This window comes from Gastrolobium bilobum, unplaced genomic scaffold (genome assembly GCF_033153095.1).
Source record: "Gastrolobium bilobum isolate Gb01-03AN ecotype WA unplaced genomic scaffold, APGP_CSIRO_Gbil_v1 utg1951, whole genome shotgun sequence".
Taxonomy (NCBI): Eukaryota; Viridiplantae; Streptophyta; class Magnoliopsida; order Fabales; family Fabaceae; genus Gastrolobium; species Gastrolobium bilobum.
The window spans coordinates 248,955-271,670 of NW_026898281.1; the positions used below are offsets into that span (position 1 = coordinate 248,955).

The following is a 22,716-nucleotide window of genomic DNA, read 5'->3' on the forward strand; positions in this document are numbered from 1 at the left end:
AAATTAATCTTCATTTTGAAGAATAAAAAAAATGAGAGAACGTTTTTTATCACCTAATATTACCTTCTTTTGATTCTGTTTTTTTCCTTTCTCCTTCCAAATCCTCTTGTTTTTTCTCTTAAAATTTTCTTTTGTTCTTTCTTATTCTCCGTATTTGATTTTCCTTCATTCATTTCATGCAAGGATGTATTTATACGGGGAAGAATATATTACGTTTATAGGTTACGTAACTTATATTACGTAATCTTCTGTTTTTTCTAAAAAAAATTCACATCATGTAATGATTGTTAGTTAAATGAATCTTCTACTTTTAATGTGTTAGAGATATGGGGTGTTACCACGTAGTGTTTTTATTTTCAATTTATTATTATTATTTATTTTATATACGTATACGTCCACGCTAAGTTGGCGCGAATGACGTTGTAAACAAATACATATCCACGCGAAGAGCGTGAGAATCAAAGCAAAAGGTGTCACTCTTGGCCATTTTGGCACTACAGGCGTCGTTCTCTATTTTTTTTTGGCGCTGATGGCGTCGTTTTCATATTTTTTTATTTTTTTATTTATTAATTTTTTTTGAATATTATATGTGTCATTTAAGAAAGAGAAAAAGATAAATAAAAGAAGAGAGAGACTTGACAAAAAAAATAAAAGTGAGGATCCTGCCTCTTTGTAAGAGTGAAAGAATATAAGTTGTGTCATTTAAAAGGATAAACATTTTTCCTTTTTATTATTTAATAATTTATTTGTTTGTGACATGATTTCTGATGCTTGTTTGCCTACAGTTCTTACTCAAATTGAGAATTGGAGTAAGATGACTTTTATTTTTTTATTCTTATTATCTTTATCTAAAAAAATGTTAATACGAATATATTTTTTTTTTTGGAGTAAGTCAATACTTTCTGATTGATAATATAAACCTTTTACTTTTTTCATTTCCTTATTACCTCTCATCCTTTCTCTCTAAATATAGAGGATGAATTAAAACTCATAACAATGTCTTATATTTGTTACTAAAACTTTCGAAATAGACCTTTATTTGTTAGCAAAATGCAAAAATTGTTTCCAACAAAAATTTATTTGGCACTTTCCAACAAGGTGTACAATTTTGGATGCTGAAATGCCATTAGAGAGAAAAATTAAGAATTTGGTATTCGAATTACTGTCATACTATTGGCATATTGCAACAACCATGTTCAACAAAACTATTTTACTAAATTCATAACAAATAGAATGAACAAAAAACCAATTCAAACTCACAAGAGATTTTGATCCCACGTGCTTCTCTGTTTTTGTCTTCATTGATAAAGAAAAATGGTGGAAGGAGAGAAAAAAGATGAGAGGCTAAGGGGATAAAAAAGTTTATTTTATCTCGCAAATCTCTGTCATTGGATGAAATTATAATCTATCTGTGTTAAGAGTGGTAAACAAAAGTAGATAAAATAAGAGTAGGTAAAATAATTTATCCCTACAAATTTTTTATACTAATCTTAATTATCTCTTTAAGATAAGTAGATCACATATATCCTACATACTTCAACTCTTTGAATAGGCTACAAATTTAACTTTCAAACATAAATCAATTATTTTAACGTCAATTCTTTTAACTTTTACTTTACTAAACTCTAATAAATACATATCGGGGTTACTAAAAATGGGATCGAATCAGTAGGTCGTACCCGTTTAATTCTAAACTGGATTTTAGCGTGCTAAACTAACATCAGTAGGCTACTAGTAAAACTTTATGCAAAATATTTGAAGATTATTCCATCCATGAAATTGAAGGCGTGCGTCTAAATAACACTTGTAATGTAACGTCAACAATTAAACCATAATTATACATTAATTAAAATACTTTTATCATTATATTTATCACATATTTCCGCTTCAACTAATAACTCACCTAGTGATTTAATAACTCAATATCTCAACCACTTAAGTTAATAACGTTCATACGCACCTTTGTTGATGGACCCGGTAACCAGGTCATAAAATACTAGACGGCAGAACAGACATGAGACAAGTGAAGTGACTACTAACAGAGAACCAAAAACCGATCCCAAACCGGGTGAGCCAGTCACCGGTCCAAGTCCCACATATCCATCGTTATAACGCAATCAAACGGACCCTAATGCGAAAGTAACCAACCCCTTTCTGTCTCCTCTGGTTTTGGGGTTAGGTCTTTGTACTCGAAACTTGAACTTTTTTCAGTGTGCGGTGATTGATACATATTAGGGCTTGGAATTGAATTGTATTGAGGTCGATCGTAAAAGATATAAAGACAATGTTTTTGTTGGATTGGTTTTATGGGGTTCTAGCATCGCTTGGGCTGTGGCAGAAGGAGGCTAAGATCTTATTCTTAGGGCTTGATAACGCTGGCAAAACCACCTTGCTTCATATGCTCAAAGATGAGGTGCGTCATCTTTTGTTTTCAATTTCATCAATTTTTCCTTTTCCTAATCATTACCGATATTTTATTCTTTTTGGGATTAATGTTTATTCGTCAATCGTGGCCGATCTCTGCCCTTATTTCCTTTTTCTATTCCAACACTTGTTCAATCTTTACTGAGAACTTTATTTGGTTAGTTGATTTTATTTTATTTTATTTTTTTGGTGAAAAGAGTTATATTTTTACACATATTGTTTGCTGGGAAAAGTAGCGGTCCGTGATATGAAAGAAAATCGTGCTTGATATGTTTCCCGGACCAAGGATATATGTATCTTACTGAAAAAAATTAGCATTGTGTTACTTTGATATTCAAATCAACATAATTTATTTTCTCTTAGCTGAGGAAAATTTTACCCGTTTTGGTTTATATTTTCGAATTCCTCTTTTTAACCCAGTCAAGCTATTTCCTTTTTTGAGGAAAGACGTGTTAATATAAACGTGCAATTCAACTATCTAGCTTCCTTATATTACATTGCTTTACACATTATTGCCTATGTTCTTTTATATTAACATGTTCTGGTCTAATGCTTTGTACTTGAGTCAGACATCTATTTAAATCTTATTGGATTTCTTCTGTTTTTCCGCCATCAATTATTTTGTGGTTTTGGAAAGCAAGACATATTGACAGCAAGCGTGTACTTCTCAGTCTTTAGGTTCCTGAGTCCTGATATTACCATGGTCTATGCTATATTACCTTGTCTTTGTGATGTTTTTTAGTATGAGAGTTGGTTTTGCAGAGATTAGTCCAGCATCAGCCGACACAGTATCCAACATCAGAGGAGTTGAGTATTGGGAAGATCAAGTTTAAAGCTTTTGATCTTGGGGGTCATCAGATTGCTCGAAGAGTCTGGAAAGATTACTATGCCCAGGTCTCTCTCTTTTTCCTTGTCCCCAACAGACTTTTGTTTAGCCTAACAGAGAGACTATCTCAATCATGCATCTTATGAAAGCATATGATTGGATGCCGCTAGGCCTTCTATAGTTATATTAAGATTAAATCTTGCTCTCCAATGTAATGTTTTTTTTTCTTTTTTCTGGTTACACATGCTAATGCGTGTTGATCATTTAGCGATAGCAGATATAAAGCTGCACAAGAGATTTGAATTAGAATCTGTGAACTTGTAGTTCTAGCTATTGGCTAGATTAAAATTTTCTTCTTTTGCACAGTACTGTAATTGGCAGTATAGTGACTTGTTAGAAACCAATCTCTTGTTGCAGAATGTTCTAAAAGACTAATATCTAATTAGTTATATCATATATGACTACAGCTGAATTAAAGAACTCATGCCTTATTTTATTTTACCAAAAATCTTCAATTGTTTATCTGATTGGCATAAATCATAATCATAGTTTGCTGATAGTGCCTTTTCACTTTGAGGGTCTGCTAGTTTATTTGCTTCTGAAGCAATTTATGAGTTAGTAACGTGCTCAATATTTTAAGTGAAAAATAATTTTCTTGCTTGAGATATATTATTTGCTTGTGCTCTTGTTATCTTTCTATTTAATTTTTTATGATCATAATTAAGTTGTATCCTTCTTTGATGCAGGTAGATGCAGTGGTCTACTTGGTTGATGCTTACGACAAGGAAAGATTTGCTGAGTCAAAAAAAGAGCTGGATGCTCTCCTCTCTGATGAATCTTTGGGCAATGTACCTTTCCTCATCCTTGGAAACAAAATAGATATTCCATATGCTGCATCAGAAGAAGAGTTGCGTTACCATTTGGGCCTGGCCAACTTCACCACAGGCAAGGGTAAGGTAAATTTGTCAGACTCAAATGTCCGTCCCATGGAGGTATTCATGTGCAGTATTGTGAAGAAAATGGGTTACGGAGAGGGTTTCAAATGGCTTTCTCAATACATCAAATAGTCCTTTAGTAAGTGATTGCTTGGTATCTCATTTGTAGAAGCTTGTTTCTATAGTTAAGAATTGGAGGTGTTGTTTGCGAAATTGAAGTATATTTTAATTTTAATTTATAAAAAATGACTGGGTTCCTTACCATGATATGATATGCTGAGCGAATTTCAGTTGACTTGTGGTGATTGATGATTTTTATAAATGTGGGCGGGGAACAAATCATTACGCAAGCTGAACTTTTAACTACATCTACTTCTGTGAAAAAAAAAAAGCTTAACTTTTCGTTCCTTAGCTTTTAGTTTGAGATTCGGGAGACATTATCAAAGTAATGAAGAATTGATTGCATAAAATAGACGTCAAAATATTGAAAATCTCAATCAAGACACAATGAATCTTGAGTAATAAATTTAATTTTGATGGTTGAAATTGAAAGTCACTTATTACCTCCTTAAATGTTATGGGACTAATTTAAAAAGTGTTTTTTAGAACCTGTTTGGATGGATTTTTTTTTTTTTTTTCAGAAATAAAAACATTTGTACTATGGCTAGTGGCTACTTTAAAAAAAAAAAAAAAAACTAAAAGTCTACTTTTTTTAAAACATACAAAATTTATGTTTTACTAGCTAACGGGCCCTTAATTGGTTTAGGAAATAGTCATCCAATGTTCTCGTTTAAATGTGAGACACAACTTTACTTGATATTGTGCTGATGCAAATATACTACAGTAGAATGGGAAAATGTGGTTATATAATTATTTTCAAACTTTCTCACATTTTTGAGGCATTGAAAATATACTTCTATGAGAGTGTGTATACGTTGAAAAATATTATTTTTTAAAAAATCATATATTTTAAGATATTACTTCTATTTTATTTTTCCACATACAATATTTATTTATTTTTTGGAATAAAAAAACATGCATTCACGGCTTCTAACTAGTTGGGTATTAGAAGTAATTATATCTCATATTCATGAGATTGAAAAAGGGAAAAAAAGAAGAAGGAAAAAGTAATGGTCAAACCCATGATAGTTAAAATCCTGATTTAAATTTGTGCTTTTACGATTTTACGATTTTTTTTAAACAAAATTTTAAATGTTTTTACGATTTTTTACATCAAAATTTTTTACATTAGAATTTTACGATTTTTTATTTTCGTTTCGATTTTAGGTAAAATCTCGATTTTAATTATCATGGTCAGATCCCATAAAAGTAAGAATTTGTCAAATAAGTATTTTGGGGAAAAAAACAAAAAATTAAACAAATGAAGATTATATTCTTAAAATTATTAGTGAACGTTAAGTTGTAACTTCTCTGTCTCCAACTTTCACCTAAAAAATTGACCAAGAAAATTTCGGATGCAATAGTTTAAATTTATATAATTAGAATTATGTTCACGTAAACAGAAAAACATGGGGATGTAGCTCAGATGGTAGAGCGCTCGCTTAGCATGCGAGAGGTACGGGGATCGATACCCCGCATCTCCATTTTAATTAATTTTTCATTTTTATTCCTTTCACTATTGTTATATGGGAAGTACAAGTTGGTGGTAACACACTGTTTCATTCTCTATATTCATCAACCAACCTCACATTCATTTTCTCTTTTCCCTTCATGAGTTGGCCTACTTTGTCAGCTCCAGTTACCATATTGTTCATCTTGTCTTCATAAAAAAGAACAAACAAATCAGCAATAAATACCCTCATCAGCCTGTTCATCTGAAGTTCTAATCGTGTTTCCCCTCAAATGCACTTAACTCTGTTCCCAGTCCCACAAGACTATAGAGTATAGACACGCATTCTCTCACTCTTCCTAAAGGAATATTTATTCATTGCTAATGTTATTATAATTTCCATTGCAATGTTTTGCTGTTATTTAGGTTATTACTTAATTCTATATTCTAAGCTTTGATCATTTTCTACGTGCTATGCATCTTGTAACTGCAAATTATGATGGGATATGTGCATAACAGGAGCTGCAGGAACAAAGTATAACATAAGCCTTATCGTGCTTTTGACAATAAGCTCTTAAGATATATTTGATGACATCACGTTAGCGTTCTGTTCTTCCCAATTGGATAAAAGCAGTGGCGGAGCCAAGTTTCAACCGGAGTTCGGGTCAAAAAAATTATGTGTATTTATTTTTCTTAATTTTAGTTAGTTCATATCATAATATACTTAAATTATATTAAATACAAAATACTTGAGCAGGAAGCATAAAAAAGAATTATAATTTTATTAAATATTTTTAATTTTTATTGAATATATTTTAATTTTTTTTATATAAATGAAAATGGAACACATAACTTAATACAAATTATAATTTGATCCGGACTCCGGTAGGGTCAAATTATAAATTTTAGCCCGGGCCAAATTATAATTTTAGACTGTGCCAAATTATAATTAATTATATAATTATACATGATAAGTACAATTTGTTAAAATTTAACCCGGGTCGATGCCACACCCAGATCGCACCTGGCTCTGCCACTGGATAAAAGCCTTGATACACTACTTTCAACAATTAGCTTTCATCGGCAAGACAATTTCTTTCATGGCATGTTTGGTTATCTTATCGTCCATCAATGGAGATTTATATCATTTTGGGCTTGCTATTTTCTATCCTTTCTTACCATTATTGTTATTATTTTTAGTCTGGAAAAATGTGTTATGAGTAGGAAATTTCAATTGGGGAGAGTACACCGGTGGAGATATAAGCAGTGCTCGCAAGTTATGCAATTTTATTAGATTCTATCTCTTCATCCCGGTCGCAGCAGCAGTTTATTTAATGTGACAAAATGTACTAGCATTGAGAAATACAAAAACATTAAACTTCTTTAGAAGCAGATAATCAAAAGTTCCTTGTAATATGCATGGTTGTTGTCTTTGTGCAATTCATATGGTGAAATCTGAACCAAACCTTTCATATTAAATTAATACTTATCGACATGTTAGTGCATTTCTGGATGGTTCAACGAAGTACATAAACATATTACACGTTGGTTCTAAAAAATTAGCCATTGAATTAGAGTCACATAGATACTGAAAGAATAAGTGTAGTCCAAATGTATAAACCTCACTCACATAATACACTCTGGATGCTAACAAATCAGGCTTCAGATTCACATGATTCTCCTTTACCCGAAGAAAAAAATCAAACTTGTAAATACTGCTTATGAAGCATCCAGGGCCCTATTGAACCACTTAAAATAAAATCATCTTTCATTGAATCACTATGACTTCACCCCCTCAGTCCCATAAATCATCCTCGGTAATTCCTTTGTAGTAATTGTGGACTCTGTACCCCTTATTACTTGGGGGCATCTTCTATTCTCTAAGAACTTGAATAACCTGCAGATGAACACAATGGCCAAGGTAGTAGGACAGATATTTGAATTGCACTTAATGCATTTCAGTTTGGGAGGAGTGATTCAACTCGATGACCTGGGGAACTGGATACCCTGCATTTTACTTTTGAGCTGCAAGGGATGCAGTTATGAATCGAATGTGCCCTAATTTTTAAACATTTTCATTCATTATTTTGATATAAAGAAACAGTTTAGGTTTGATTTAGTAATGAGGGGCTTGAGTAGTTTCTATTAGATCGCTATGCATTCTCAGGACAGTTATGCATACGCACGTAAGGTTCAGTAACAATCCCTTTAAGGCAGCGACAGTGTTTTAGTTTCGTACATAAGTTAGATATCATTCCTCCGGTGAGATGACAAATGCTTTCCGATAGTCTCCCCCTGCCATTTACAATTTCAGCTTCTAGTGATAAATGCAGCGTTTTATTGACACGACAAAAAACACAATACTAGGTAGCATAAATCAGAGAATGAGGACGAGTCACCATGGAAAATGCCTGTTCTATTATCCTGGCTGGCAAGAATGTTCATCATAAATTAAGCATGTATTGTCAAAACGATTATGCAGAATGAAGACTGTTGTAGCCATTTTTCTCAATCAAAATAAATCAACCCTCGAAAAGCAGTAGCCCTCTAGAAAATTGCATCAGAAGTTCATAATGGATTTCCATTAGCTACGGCGAGTTGTCGCTACCCACTATAGAAAATACTAGAGAATACAAGTATCAAACTTATATAATACATCAGGTTAGTTATCATAAGAAATGTCCAAGAACCAAAAAATTACATGATTGAGTATGACGCTAGGACCAGGTCGCAAACAACTGTTTGAGGCCCACAATTTCATAAACAGCTTTTCACGCATGAAGAATGTCATCATTTCTTGGATGACCGGAAACCCCCAAACCCCATCATGGCTGCAACATCAGGGTCGGTTTCAGGTTCTTCCACTGCCTTCTCCTTCTGAATATAAAATTGAATATTAGTTAATTACAAATTTATGAAAAAGAAAAAGCAATCTTTAATTATTAAAATCATCTTTAGAAAGATGGATGCAATTTTTAACAGTTAAAATAGGTAAATGACATTAAAAATGATTTTACTTGATGACAATAGGAAAGTATAAATACAAAACAGAAACGGGAGAAAGTGGATTGAAAAAGGTTTCTTCCAACTTATTGCATATATACTGACTCAAGACAAGCAACTATACACATTCTGACCTTCTCTTTTTTCTTTTCTCGACGCAGTCGCTTTCTTTCTTCCTCCTCTTGTTGCTGTTTTAATATCCGCTCATCAAGATCTGTGAAAAAGTGTAAGTTAATTTCCACAATTAAGGACCATACCGTGGAGTAGGGGCTGCCAAAGTATTTCAAAACACCACGAGTACTTCAAAATATTACATTTTACTTCCTTAAAATTATGAAAATATTACATTATACTGAAATTTTAAAAGTTTCACATGAGTATTTCAGAAATTATAATTTACCCATTTAAATTTATCAAATTTCCGCTAAATTTTAGTTCAAGATTCACACCACTGATCTTAAATGAAAAAACATTTGAACTTCTATAATTCCAGGCCAGGAAAGAAAAAGACAATATACAGACTTGAAAGTTGTATGGTTCTCCTAAAAAACTAGTCAATCCCCCTCCTCTTATTCAAGGCTTTACCTTGCTCTGTGAAGCTGCCAAGATCTTTACGTTTCTTGAGATTTTCAAATCTTTCCTGAACCTGTTTCATCAAAAGATTTACTACTGTCATACAGAGCCACATATAAAACTACAGAAACCAAATGACACACAAAGGCACGCATGCATGCAATATATATATATGGGTCAGGATCATTTTACACCGGTCTAAGTTACTCTCAGTCTTGATCGTTGATCCTATTTATATCTAACGGTTATGATTTACAAGATATTTGAGCCGTTAGATGCAAGCAAATCAATGATCAAGATTTGGTTTAAGGTTTTTTATTCTTATACCAGTGTAAAAATATCCTGCCCCTATATATATATATATATATATATATATATATATATATATATAAAACTCATGCAATGTCAAAGGTACTGGTTTGGTCACTTGAATTCATAGGTATTAGAAGACTATATTAAGGTGTACCTGTTGGAGAGAAGCACGTTCTACTCGCATAGACATGCCCAAAGCTCTTTGATCTAAGGAACAAAGTAAGAATAACCATGAGCAAAGTGAAGGCAATTCAAGCATTACTTACACAGAAAAATCAGAAGAAACATGTCAAAAAGACTACATACGTTTCTTTCCATTAATATGATCCAAGTAGTTTGCAGAGTCCTTTACCACACACTCACAAACTGAGCAGTAATATCCAGCCTGCAAAATACGTTATTAAATTCAAAAGTGCTACATAAAATGTGAAACAAAATGATCATCCAGATAGCAAAAACAAAAACTGTAACATCCAAGTATATGATATTTCCAATTTCTTGTACTCCTTGGTGCATATATACAAGTAACATCCACCAAGGTTGAAAATTTCCATGAACAAGAGGCAGCAAGGATGACAATTTCCAGGTACTTATTTCATGTGTCATGTAGTTTCAAATAATCTCTCCCACTAAGATCATACATAAATATGCCCAGCTAGGGTCCCCAAACTGAGTAAAGCCTTAATCCAACTGAACTGCGGATCCATATGTGAAGCATGCACCAAAAGGCATTCTCATATGTCACAGAAGTTTGAGAGGAGAACGTTTATGGGTATTCATTCACAATGCCACATACATTTCTAACAGTGCTACAAAAGAGTTATAAAATGATAGGCCTGGACTTGAGTTAGGTAAGTATTGGGTTTCTTGGCAATTAACAGCCTGAGTTATGGCAAAAGTGCAATACTTTTTTTTGGGGACCTATGTTATATCAATACTCAAACTTCATACATGTTTCGACATGAAACAGACATCTGATTAACAACAGAGCTCATCACTTTTGGGTACATATGAACTTGGAAAACTATAGAATTCAATAAAAGAATTGCTCCGAATCATCCTTAACACCACCCCCGACAAAAAGAAATAAAGGTACCTGAATACCTGAATACAATGTTTAACGATAACTAGAAATCTAAAATAATATGGAAGACAGGTACCTGCTGGCTTAGTGGTGCAACCGGTGTAACAACCTACAAGAGATTACATGTTATCAGTACAGCAGAATCATATGATAAAATTTTATGACCCCTCATGACCTACAACTTAGAACGCTTATAAATGTTTTCTCATTAAAAATATAATAATAAATTTATTTATTTTTTTAAAAAAAGAAATCTTATAGATGCTTCGTATTCATTTGGAACTACTAGAGCATTGACCTTAGTGTCAGCAGTAGCATACCTGAGTCTTGCCCAAGCGGGATTCAAGGTCCACTTCATAATCTCTATGTTTCAAGGGCTTCCTCTGAACGGCAGGACCTTTAGCTGCACCAATAAGATGATGTTAGTAGTTACTCAATGCAATGTTACTTAAACATTGCACCACCTCAATCACGAACTGGGTAGTATTTTAAAATAAGTCACAAATATTCAAGCGAAAAAAGAAAAAGAAAAAGAAACTAGAAGCTGATAGCAAAATGTAAATAGAAGCATATAAAGTAAGGTAAATGACTTACCTTTAGGTTTCGCTCTCTCCTCCTCCTGTTCAAAATTGAATACACAAAAGCATAATTAACCAGCCTAAATTATCAAAAAAAAAAAAAAATTGAAAAATCAGAAGCAGATATCAGCATAGAAGGAACACGAAAAAGTTACCTGCCTCTCACGCTCCCGAGCTCGTTCCAGATACTCTTCTCGATCAAATTTTCTTCTGAACGTGTTGTCAACCCCAACGACCTGATTCAAGGAAATCAAATTAATACTCAGATGAACAAAAAAATAAAATGAAAAAATGAAAAAGCTGCCCCCTCGAAAAACTTCGACGAGATTGTGGAGATGAAATAAGGAGTAGATTCTAAATTCAACACTTACATTGTTGCTGGTGTTAGACATTGACACGACAAAACACAACGAATCTAGAGGCAGTTACAAGAATGGCTGAAGGTGTTTAATAATTGATTGAAACAAATGGCAGAAGCCAATTTGAATTAGCAATTTGTTAGAAAAACCCTAGTGTTTGGGGAATGAAATTGAAGGTAGAAGGGGCTATGGTAATAATTGTTAAATAGAGATTCTAAGAATTTTGAATCAAATTACTGGGTGTTTGGTCTAGTGGTATGATTCTCGCTTCGGGTGCGAGAGGTCGCGAGTTCGATTCTCGCAACACCCCTTTAATAGTAGTTTTTGAAGGACAAAATACTTTATTTTATGTATACTAGTTTATCATCTATCATTTAATATTGGGTCTCGCAGCAAAAAAAAATAAAAATTTTGGCACACAAAACGAATCTCTATAACATAACACAATCATTTTTCCTACAACATAACTCTTATAAAACTCATACTTAAATTATATTATCTTAATTATTAATATCCTAATTATTAGAAAAAAAAATTAAAATAATATTATTTTATTATTTAAAATTATCAAAATATTAATTTTTTTATTTTATTTAAAATAAATAATATGATATAAGCCCACTTGTAGGCTTATAGGTCCGACATATATAAAAAAGTCGATGTTCTATTTTTTAAATAGATTTTTTAAAAATCTCAGGCCTATTCAATTCGATTATCTATTTCTAATAGGCTAAGCCGTAGGTACCTATAGACCGGCACAACCCATTTACACAGCTAATCACTACTTGTATTTAAATTTGTATATATTAGAATGTACCCAAAAAAAAGTGTATGTATTAGATATACTCAAATTGCAATCATTTTTCATGAATAGCTATGTGGCAGGTTATATTTATAAACTTTTTTGTTTACAAACTCTTACAAACGGATCCTATCCTATAAATATATGATCATTTTTCTTGTTTTAGTCACTCCTAATTTTTAAAAAAATTAATATGAGCTTTGTGATTTTAAAAATAAAATATAATTTTGAACACCTTACTAATGTCGGTTTAAGGAAATCCAAAATATTTATTCTTTCTTTTAAAATCTCAAAATCAATAATAAGGGTTTAAAATCAATAGGGTTGAGAAGACTCATTTACATTAAATTAATAACACTGGGAGAAAGTATAATAGGATTTTTATTGGACTACGTAAACTTAAAAGAAACTATAATGACTTATTAATATTCCTTCTATGTAGCATAATTATCATTAGGTAAGGAAAGAAAATTAAAAGAGGAACATCAAAGAGAATTCATATATAACAGCAAAGAGGAACAGACAGTGTGATCAGAGGAAGCGAGGTGCATGAATTCATATATAACATCGACAGGCCTTAACGGTTTTCCATTTTGATTTTAGAAATATCGACGAGGAACTGGAAGCGAAGCTAAGCTAACAATGTTGAGCTCGAAGATGAGGATGATGTTATGTGTGGGAGCCATGGCTCTGGTTTTTCTCTCATCGGTTTCAGCAGACGACGTCGTCGTCGTGCTCACAGAGGATTCATTCGAAAATGAGGTTGGCAAGGATCGCGGCGCTCTCGTCGAGTTTTATGCTCCCTGGTAAGTAATAATAACAAATCTCAATTCTCTGATCTGATGCTGCGCTTCGCTTTATGTGTTTTGACTATTTCAACTCAATAAAAATTTGATGTCTTCTTTTCCTTTAGAAATTTTGTGTTTTCCATGTCAGGTGTGGACACTGTAAAAGGCTTGCCCCAGAGTTTGAAACACTTGGAACAAGTTTTAGAAAAACCAAGTCCATTTTGATTGGGAAGGTTAATCACTGTCACTGTCTCTCATTATTTTTCATCTTTAAGTTTTACTGATATCATAATTGGGACCATCTTTGGTTAATAATTTGAACTTCATACGGCTGCAGGTGGATTGTGATGCTCATAAAAGCCTTTGCAGTAAATATGGGGTTTCTGGTTACCCTACAATTCTGTGGTTTCCTAAGGGATCTCTAGAACCAAAGAAGTGAGAACTTTGCCTATTTATTTCACTTTCAAACTTCATTTTATTTTATTTTTACCATTGAAAATGTCAGAAATTTTCCTGTTCTGAACTTGATGCTTTTCATTGCTTGTGTTACTAACATCTGAAAAAATTCTACCTTCTTTAGGTATGAAGGTGCACGTACTGCAGAAGCCCTTGTTGCGTTTGTGAACATTGAAGGAGGTATTTATGAGAATTGGTCTCTTGGTATTTGTTGAATTCTGCTGTTGTTAGTTGTCTTTTTTTTAAAAAAATAAAAATAAAAATCTCTTCTTCTGCTTATTTGCATGATGTCAATATTTGTGTTTTAAAACAAGTTTGTTGATTGGTATGCTAATCTTGGGGTTGTAACTTTAGCATATTTTGAATTTCTTTTTTTAATTGTATAGGAGATCTGAAGAGTATCAATAAGTTTACAATATCTGGAATATAGTACTTTCAAATGCTTTTTTAAGAATGTTGAACGTAAGTTTTTTTTTCCTTTGTTGGTATGCACTTGCAGGGGAAGCTACTGTCATCCTTTCACATCTATTTATGACTAAATGGATTGTGTTACATTCATGCATTTCTGATTGATTTTGTTTGAAATTATTATCCAACATTATCATTGACTTTTGAGTCAATGTACTGAATACTTAACAATATAACCATCCCATGCTGTTATCCTCTTTTATTGCCATCCTTTTCAGTGTCTCTACTGTACCCTGCTGGATTGGTAATTTGCCATCTATTCTTTGTTCTACATGGCATTTTGAGTGTTTCTCAACTTAACATTTGTTAGCGTAGTATTCAGTTGATTTTGTCATTGGTATCAAATGTCTTGTTAATGTAGGTACCAATGTGAAGTTAGCTTCTATCCCATCCAGTGTGGTAGTTCTCTCCTCAGATAACTTTGATGAGGTTGTCTTGGATGAAACAAAAGATGTTCTGGTGGAGTTCTATGCACCATGGTAAGTATAGATTAACCATCAGATGATCTTCCAAAACCTTATCATATGGTGAAATATTTTTCATTTTTCAAATTTTTTTTGAATATTTTTTCTTCATAAATTTGATTATGTCTTCCAGGTGTGGTCACTGCAAGGCCCTTGCCCCTGTAAGGATGTTATCCGGTCCTTAGACTTCTAATTTAGCTTATAGTTATAGCTTAATGAGTTTCCCCTGCTTGTGTCTATATCAAGGTCAATCCTGATAAAACTTTAAATATTTCTGCAGACTTATGAAAAGGTTGCTGCAGCATTTAAACTGGAGGAAAAAGTAGTTATAGCCAATGTTGATGCTGACAAGAACAAGGATTTGGCAGAGAAGTATGTTCAGTGACATTTTTATTTGTGTTCTAATTAAACTTGGTTGGTATCATATTTCTGAAGTGTGTGTGCCTAATTTGTGAAGCTTGCCAATACAGATATGGTATTAGTGGTTATCCCACATTGAAGTTTTTCCCAAAGAGCAATAAAGCTGGTGAAGATTATGATGGTGGTCGTGATTTGAATGATTTTGTAGCTTTCATTAATGAGAGATGTGGCACCAACCGTGACGGGCAGGGACAACTTACTTCTAAAGTTAGTTAAACAATATATGTTTACTAATAAAACAACCAGAATGATATATTTTATTATTAGCTATATTGTTTAGCTAACATTTATATTTGAATGGCTTAATTATTCTTGCTGTAGGCTGGTATAATAGAATCTCTGGATGACTTGGTGAAGGAGTTTGTGAGTGCTGACAATAATGAAAAGAAGGCAGTCTTTTCCCGGCTTGAGGATGAAGTTAAAAAGCTTAAGGGCTCTGATGCCAGGTTTGAATGATTTTATGGTTCTGCTATGTTCTGGTTTACATAACTTTTATATTGAATTGTGGTTATTGTGAAGCCCAAAATGTTCTGCTACAAGTCTTTCTTTTCTACAAAAGAATATTTTTTTGTTTTTGTTTTCGTTTTCTTTGATGTGTCTTTTTGTTTCTCCCAGATATGGTAACCTCTACTTAAAACTTGCTAAGAACAGTATGGAAAAGGGTTCAGACTATGCAAAGAATGAGATTCAACGTCTTGAGCGCATGCTTGAGAAGGTAATTTATTCCATTTTTCATGTTTAATATCATAAATATATCAGTGTATAATACGATTAAAATATCGAATATGAAACATGAATATCATCTTATCAAATTGGACATTATTTCTCTTCTTGAGATGGGTGGGCCTATGTCCACCGACATGAAAATTATTTGAAAGATGAAGCAACCACCTGAGAAATAATAGTTGGGTTAAATTCAGTATTTTCGTTTTGAAAAATATTCAAAAACCGAATCACAGATTAAACCTTATAAGTTTATGGCCATGCGCATATATACACTGCTTTTCCTCTCAAGTTCTCTTGAACAAGAAATTATTTGCCGCATAGCAACAAGATAAGGAATTTTTTGGATTAACATTCTACAACTCAACAAATTTTTTAAACAAACTGCTTTGTACCAAAGCCATTCCTTACGAACTTTATATTCTGAGTATGTTAAGATTGAGTATAGGCTTTTCTTAAAGCAAAATCAACTAAAACATTCACTAAATGTTTATCTATTAAATAAAAATATCACAATAATAAACATTTTGTATAAATAACCCCTGCTACGTATGGGTTGGGTTCTTTTTAACGGAACTCCATTTTCTTTTTTTCAACTGCTTCTTACACTTTTTTAACAGTGAAGATATTCTTTGATTGTCAAGTTTAGGAGCTCTAAGTATCATACTACTTGTGACGATGTAAATGGTAGCACTGTTCTCGTAATTCTTGTTTATTGAAGGTTTAAGTAAAGAGTCTGATGGTGATATGCCTAACACTCTAAGTAATCAACTAGCAAAAATGATTAGGTTTGGCCAATGGGAAGCAGCACTGATGATTTAATTACAGAAGTAGTTTTCAATTGTAAATGTTCTGTACTGAACTGGCACGTAAAAAGCTATCATATTTGACGTCAATTTGGATTACTTGTTTGAACATGCTTGAATTTTTCTGTCTTTTGGTGCAGTCAATCAGCGCAGCAAAGGCAGACGAATTCACTCTCAAGAAGAACATCTTATCTACCTTTGCTTGATCTTATGGTGTTAGAAGAGTCATTGCTTTCAATTCTGCGGGGAGATATAATTTGTAATTCCTGAGATATGTCTTTTACGCACATTTTTTGCACTTGTCATGTATTAGGTCCTAAAAATTAAAGCAAAAGATAGACGTTCATCTGAGAAATCATATACAAACCAATTAGGATGACATCAGGTTCAGGTTTAATATGGAGATCATTGTAGTTTTTTTTTTTTTTTTTCCTTTTACTGTTACTTTTTCATTGAGCTGTTTTGGTTGCAACTTGCAAGCAATGCAGTGTTAAAAGTTTAGCTGGTTTTCGATCCTCTGATTGTGACTGTCCTTGCCGGCCTACAATCATAATCTCGCACGTACAAGAAGCTGTATCTGTTTATGTCCGAACCAGAACAGAACACGCTCAATGCAAAGCCCATAAAGACATAACTAGCAACTTTTTCGTCTGGTGTCTGAATGCAGTTTCCCAAATTATATTTGTTGCACAAGATCGTTATTCATGTAAGAAATTATCATTGCCGCTATGATTTACGAGACAAGGTTTGAAGAGCAGTTTTCTTTCCTAAGAGGTGAAAGGAGCTTATAGAATTTCCATTAAACCCTTCTAATGCATATTGACTATAAGATATACATAGTTAAGAGTTTTCGTCTCAACGCTCTATCACTAATAATAAAGACAACATTTTATATAAAATTTTGTTTTTCCCATTTTCACTGTATTTCAGAAGTTCCAACAAATTTCTTATTCAACTTATATGTTGGTTGCATAAACTGGAAAAATTTAGTCATAAATAAAAATAAAAGGAAACAATTTGACATTTCTAAATTGCTGAAATTCATTTTCTCTCTGTCTCTTTGTTTTCAAGCTCAATTCTCTAATTTCTGTTGCCCCATTATCTTCATTATTGTCTGTTAATTGCACAAATAGTGATTATAGGTACAATTACGTGTACTGCAAGATGGTCCAGGGCCTGCAATTACCTGTGCCCTGTGCCCTGGCTTGGTGGTAGGGTGGGGAGAAAGAGGAAAAGAAGAAAAGGTCATCAATTTGGCAAAATCCAACTCATACCAATTAGAATTCAGAAATGGTAGGTTACCCCATTTTAGTGCCGTTTCAACAAGGCCCACAAGCACGAATGAGCACCTTTGCGAGTAATCTGATGTGATTGAATTGAAGATCACACTACACTTTCCCGGAATAGCAAACAGACAAAAAGAGTTACCTGTTACCATAATCCTGACTCTAATGCATAGAGGTTTGCGTTGAGTTTGGCGACACTCATATTCTCTTCCCATAGTTATAAAAGTTAAAATCTCTTTTTTTTTTTGGAGTTAAAAGTTAAAATCTCTATTTATTATTATATTTTTATATTATTTTTTTATCAAAAATTTTTATTAATATTTTAAATGTTTTTACGTTTTTATAATTTTTATTTAGAGATTTGCATTTATCATTTAACATGACACAACAAAGTTTCTTACACACCGAATATTTTGTGAAGCCCACACTTTTTGAAAAAAAAAAAAAAAAAAACTACAGCACGCAAAACGAATCTCTATAACATTACACAATCATTTTTCCTACAACATAACTCTTATAAAACTATTTTTATTATTATGTTATGATTTTATGTTTTACAATTTTTTATTCTCTTTTATTATTTTTTTAAGTAAAATTTTATTTTTAAATGCATAGTGAAGCCATTAAGGATCCATTTTTTTTTTCTTTTTTCTTCCCCTTGAGTTAAAAGGTTTCGACCAGTGTACTAAAAAAAAAAGTTTCGACCAAACAAACAAGTGGCAAATATTATGTCAATATTAAAAAAAATAAAAAGAGGGCAAAAAGAACAAGAAATTGGCACGAAGGAAAAGGAATCCTAGGAACAGGTAAAGTACGCAGGTGATTGAACGGAAGCGTCAAAATGATGAACAGTGTTTAGGTACTAAGAAAGGTAAGAAATTTAAACATCCCTCTCTCAATACTTAAACACTCCTCTAAAGTCTAAACCCTAGAGCTAGTTAGTAACTTAGTGGAACAATTAACAAAGTGTTATTATTGGCAAAAAAAAAAAAATATCAGACTACTACGTCAATAATAAATTTTGTCAAAATATCACGTGGCATATTTTGCTACATTGTGTAGCGAAATATGTGTACAAATAATTTGCTACACAGTGTAACGAAATATGTCACGTTAAAATGCACATAACTAAAAATATCACGTGTCAAATAGAGAGAATTTCGCTACACAACCGAAAAAGTTGCATTTTTGAATAATGTATACCAATCAGAGAATCATTTGGATTTTGGTGTAAAAGATTTATAGAAGGAATTAACAATTTATATAGAAAATCCAAATTGTTAATTCCTTGTATAGCGAAATTTTCCATGTTTGACACGTGGCATTTTTGGTTCTGACGTGACATATTTCGCTGCTCTGTGTAGCGAATTATTTGCACACATATTTCGCTACACAGTATAGCGAAATATGTCACGTGACATTTTGACAAAATTTACTGTTTGCGTGACAGTCTGATAAATTTTTTTGTCAACGGTGACAAAATGGTCACTGTTCCGTAATTTAGTACCCCAAAGAAAAAAAGAAACAAAAGTCTCCAATTTATTTATTTATTTTGGCGGGTTTCCTTAAAAACGGCCTCTTATTTTACTACCATTGATTCCTGAGATAACATAGAAATTGGGACGTAACTCCAAATTGTTAAATAATAAAACTGGAGTCGAGAGAACGGGGCGTGATTTTGCTGTAACTTTCAGGTTTTGAAGCAGCTAAAATATAAACAATTAGAATTGGTCTAGTATTTGAGAGATTTGAACAATTTATATTATGTGTTTAATTTTTCGTTGTATTAAAAATAAAAATAAAAAGCTAAAATACAAATGCCACCGGCTTATCAAGGAGCGGTGGCCTCATTGACTTTCATACCTCAGTTTTTGGCTAAATTTTGAACATTTTCCGCCAGGTATATTAACAACTAACAACTCCTCGGAAATCCTTTTAATAATCAATAGTACTAGTACTGGGCAAAAGTGAGAGGGCAGTATACAGTATAATATTATTAAAGGGGTTTTAGTTTGTCCTTTAACATGATCAGAAAAACTTTCCTACACACACAATATTTTGTGGAGCTCGCACTTTTTAAAGCAAAAAAAAAAAAAAAAAAAAAAAAACTATGACACGTAAAACGAATCTCTATAATATTACACAATCACTTTTCCTACAACATATCTCTTATAAAACTCACATTTAAAAGACACATATAAAAGCAGCCAAAAGAATATACAGAGCATCTCTTATGGGTTCCTTTCCAACTTGTAATGTACTGATAGGTGAGTCAATATCAAATAATCTCAATCTACTTTATGTCCACATCTCAAGAGGCACCTTGTCGCATATATGTTAGCAAAACTCTTTTAACTAAATCCAATATGATGTATCAACAATCATGATGGTATAATTATATAATAATAAATGTAAACACCTTATGGCCCTCCAAAGCAAGTATTAGGATAGGCAATTAGACAAGGAGCAAACTGGGGTCATCTCATCTATTTGCCATATGCAACTGAGTTGTGTTTACACTGTTACTCTGGGGCCTAAACCACCTCATAGGGCTCCCCACACCACGTGGATTCTGAAACCGTCCCCCCCTTTTTTTTATTATTGGGAATCCCTTTACATGAATTTAATGATACAACTTTGTAGTATGATGCAATTCTCTATCCCCCTTGTGTATATTATATATCGGTAGTACAAGCTGTAAACATACTAACCAATGATGACGTTGCTTAGGCCTGATTTAACCACGACAAATGGATTTAGACAGAAAAAGGGAGAAAAACTGAGGAGGCTGTTAGAGGGTACCATTCTAAACAGAGAAGATTATCATGTTTTAAAAAATAATTTTATCTTTTATATATATAAAAATATATAGAACTTATTTTATTTTTATTTTTCTTAATATGATCCCACACAAATTTTATATTTAAAAGATAAAATTATTTCTTATAATAAAAAATATTAATCCCTAAGATTAACCGTGGAGTTGGATCGAACGCATCAAGTTTCAGACCTAGAACTAAGAAAGACAAGTGTGAATATAAAATAGAGTTACTGCACAGCAAGTGTAAATAGTAAAATGCTGCGAGTAAACATAATACATTGCACATAGTTTATCGGCTTATACAAGGACGATGGGGGAAAGAAGAAGCCTCTCGTGGAATGGAGGATACTATCCCCTTCTTCAACAATTGATACATGTGGGATCTCAAAGTTTCCAAACTAATCTACTCTAAACGATTCCAAAATGAAGAAATGATAGTGATATTAATAATCGATCTATACAATTTTTTTTATGAAAAAAAACCCCAATAGAACATTTTATCTGGAGGAGACAGGGTTTAACGCTCTAGCAAAGCCACTCACAGCACCATAACCCTTGGAACTAAACCCAAACAGACCCTGCTTATAAGGCAAAAAAGTCTTCTTTCTCAGCTCCTCTGCTTGAGCTCTGTTCACTTTATAATGCAACTCATGCGGCGACGGCGGCACCCGTCTCTTTCCGACGCCGTTGGTTGGCTTGCCGGTAACCTTCTTCGAGAAAGCTTGGGAATTTCCCTTGGATTTTGGGATCCCAGAAGACCCATTTCCCTGATTTTTCTTATCCTTGGTTGGAGAGAAGGAAATGGTGGACCAGAACTTGTTGTTACTCCTTCCTTCGCTTTTGCTTCTGAGAAAATCCTTCAAGAAAACCCATCTCTTTGAACTCCTTCCAGCTGAAGAAGACCTCGAAGAAGAAGCTGAAACCGAAGGAGTTGGAGATGTCTCCAAACACATACTGTCCCCTTCTTTATTCTCCGAGGAACAACCCTTCTTGTTCGTATTTTCATCATCCCTTAAGGTTACATCCTCGTTCTCTGTCCACTCTGAAGGTGTGTTTCTCAGAGGCGACAAAGATCTTGTTCTTCTGCGCAGTGACTTATCACGCAACCTCAGATCTCTACCTCGTACCACATGCGACGATTCAACTTCTTCTTCTTCTTCTTCTTCGTGCAGATCCAGCAAGGGAGCAAGTACCTGTGGCCGCTCCAAATGGGTCGAAAGCTTCATGGGCCGGATCTGACCGTTCAAGAATAACTCATCAGCCGAGCTCATCGAACCGGAACTGTTAAACCCGGTCGAGCCGAAGCGCGCCGAGAATTCAAACTCGTTAGCAGGAGGCAGAGAAGAAGACTGAGATGAACCGGCGGTTATGGCGAAGTGCATTGGACTCGCCGGAGCACTGTAGAAGAAGCCGGTGATGGGAGTGGGACTGGAAGGGGCGCTGACGTAAGGAGTGGAACATGCGCTGTCGTTGTGTTCGAAGAAAGAGTGATGAGGATGAAGGGCTTCGCCATTGTTGGGTTTGGGAAGATCTTGGTTTGTGTTATGGCCATTATTGCTTGGAGTTTGGAGTTCCATTATTCTGCTATTCCCGAGAAGAGAACTGCAACAAACAACTGACTGCGAAAAAACAAACAAATAACAACATAGATAGATACATAAATAAATATAACAAGAGCGTTAACAAACGATTGAAGTTGAGTTCGGCGCTCTGCTTTTACTTTTTTAGTACAAAATTATTATAAAAATGTTGTTAGTTGGAACTTGGAATGGCGTCGAACTCAGTATTTTTATTATAATTAAATATAAATTTTGTTATATTATTATACAATAATTTGAACTATTTTTTATTCAATAAATATATTAATAAATTAAATAAACATAAATTTTAATGAAATTATTTTAAAATTTAATTATTTTTATTATTATTTTCTTCGAATAATTTAATCTTATAAAAATATATATAAATAAATTAATCAAAATACATCAAATTATAAATTTAAATGAAATTATCAAAAT

The 22,716-nt window shown here is 33.1% G+C and overlaps 4 protein-coding genes and 2 non-coding genes across 8 annotated transcripts; 4 read left to right on the top strand and 2 right to left on the bottom strand.

The window, feature by feature from the left end:
• Positions 1–2,126: 2,126 nt before the first annotated feature.
• On the top strand, positions 2,127–4,452 carry LOC133314445 (GTP-binding protein SAR1A-like). The gene is made up of 3 exons (XM_061515918.1): positions 2,127–2,413; positions 3,187–3,318; positions 3,997–4,452. The coding sequence occupies exons 1-3, from the start codon at positions 2,285–2,287 to the stop codon at positions 4,315–4,317; spliced, it is 582 nt and encodes a 193-aa protein (XP_061371902.1). The 5' UTR covers positions 2,127–2,284; the 3' UTR covers positions 4,318–4,452.
• A 1,264-nt stretch (positions 4,453–5,716) lies between these two features.
• On the top strand, positions 5,717–5,789 carry TRNAA-AGC (transfer RNA alanine (anticodon AGC)). Its single transcript has one exon. It is a non-coding gene; the product is annotated as a tRNA-Ala (tRNA).
• A 2,414-nt stretch (positions 5,790–8,203) lies between these two features.
• LOC133314483 (uncharacterized) lies at positions 8,204–11,792 on the bottom strand. 2 transcript variants are annotated; one of them, XM_061515967.1, is made up of 10 exons: positions 11,671–11,697; positions 11,461–11,541; positions 11,322–11,346; positions 11,048–11,130; positions 10,804–10,836; positions 9,950–10,028; positions 9,798–9,850; positions 9,344–9,404; positions 8,893–8,972; positions 8,204–8,632 (listed from the first exon to the last, which is right to left on the bottom strand). In XM_061515967.1, the coding sequence occupies exons 1-10, from the start codon at positions 11,695–11,697 to the stop codon at positions 8,546–8,548; spliced, it is 609 nt and encodes a 202-aa protein (XP_061371951.1). In that variant the 3' UTR covers positions 8,204–8,545. The 2 variants fall into 2 exon arrangements, with proteins under 2 accessions (XP_061371951.1, XP_061371950.1); XM_061515966.1 differs by having other exon boundaries at positions 8,206–8,632; positions 11,677–11,792.
• Positions 11,793–11,902: 110 nt separating this feature from the next.
• TRNAP-CGG (transfer RNA proline (anticodon CGG)) lies at positions 11,903–11,974 on the top strand. The gene has a single exon. It is a non-coding gene; the product is annotated as a tRNA-Pro (tRNA).
• Positions 11,975–13,006: 1,032 nt separating this feature from the next.
• On the top strand, positions 13,007–17,101 carry LOC133314459 (probable protein disulfide-isomerase A6). Of its 2 annotated transcripts, none has more exons than XM_061515940.1 (11): positions 13,007–13,272; positions 13,403–13,487; positions 13,592–13,689; positions 13,835–13,890; positions 14,540–14,657; positions 14,776–14,803; positions 14,923–15,014; positions 15,113–15,269; positions 15,384–15,508; positions 15,678–15,777; positions 16,732–17,101. In XM_061515940.1, exons 1-11 carry the CDS (start codon positions 13,109–13,111, stop codon positions 16,795–16,797), a joined length of 1,089 nt encoding a protein of 362 aa, XP_061371924.1. In that variant the 5' UTR covers positions 13,007–13,108; the 3' UTR covers positions 16,798–17,101. The 2 variants fall into 2 exon arrangements, with proteins under 2 accessions (XP_061371924.1, XP_061371925.1); XM_061515941.1 differs by having other exon boundaries at positions 15,384–15,466; positions 15,714–15,777.
• A 4,094-nt stretch (positions 17,102–21,195) lies between these two features.
• LOC133314466 (uncharacterized) lies at positions 21,196–22,275 on the bottom strand. The gene has a single exon (XM_061515947.1). The coding sequence runs from the start codon at positions 22,273–22,275 to the stop codon at positions 21,196–21,198; it is 1,080 nt and encodes a 359-aa protein (XP_061371931.1).
• Positions 22,276–22,716: the final 441 nt, after the last annotated feature.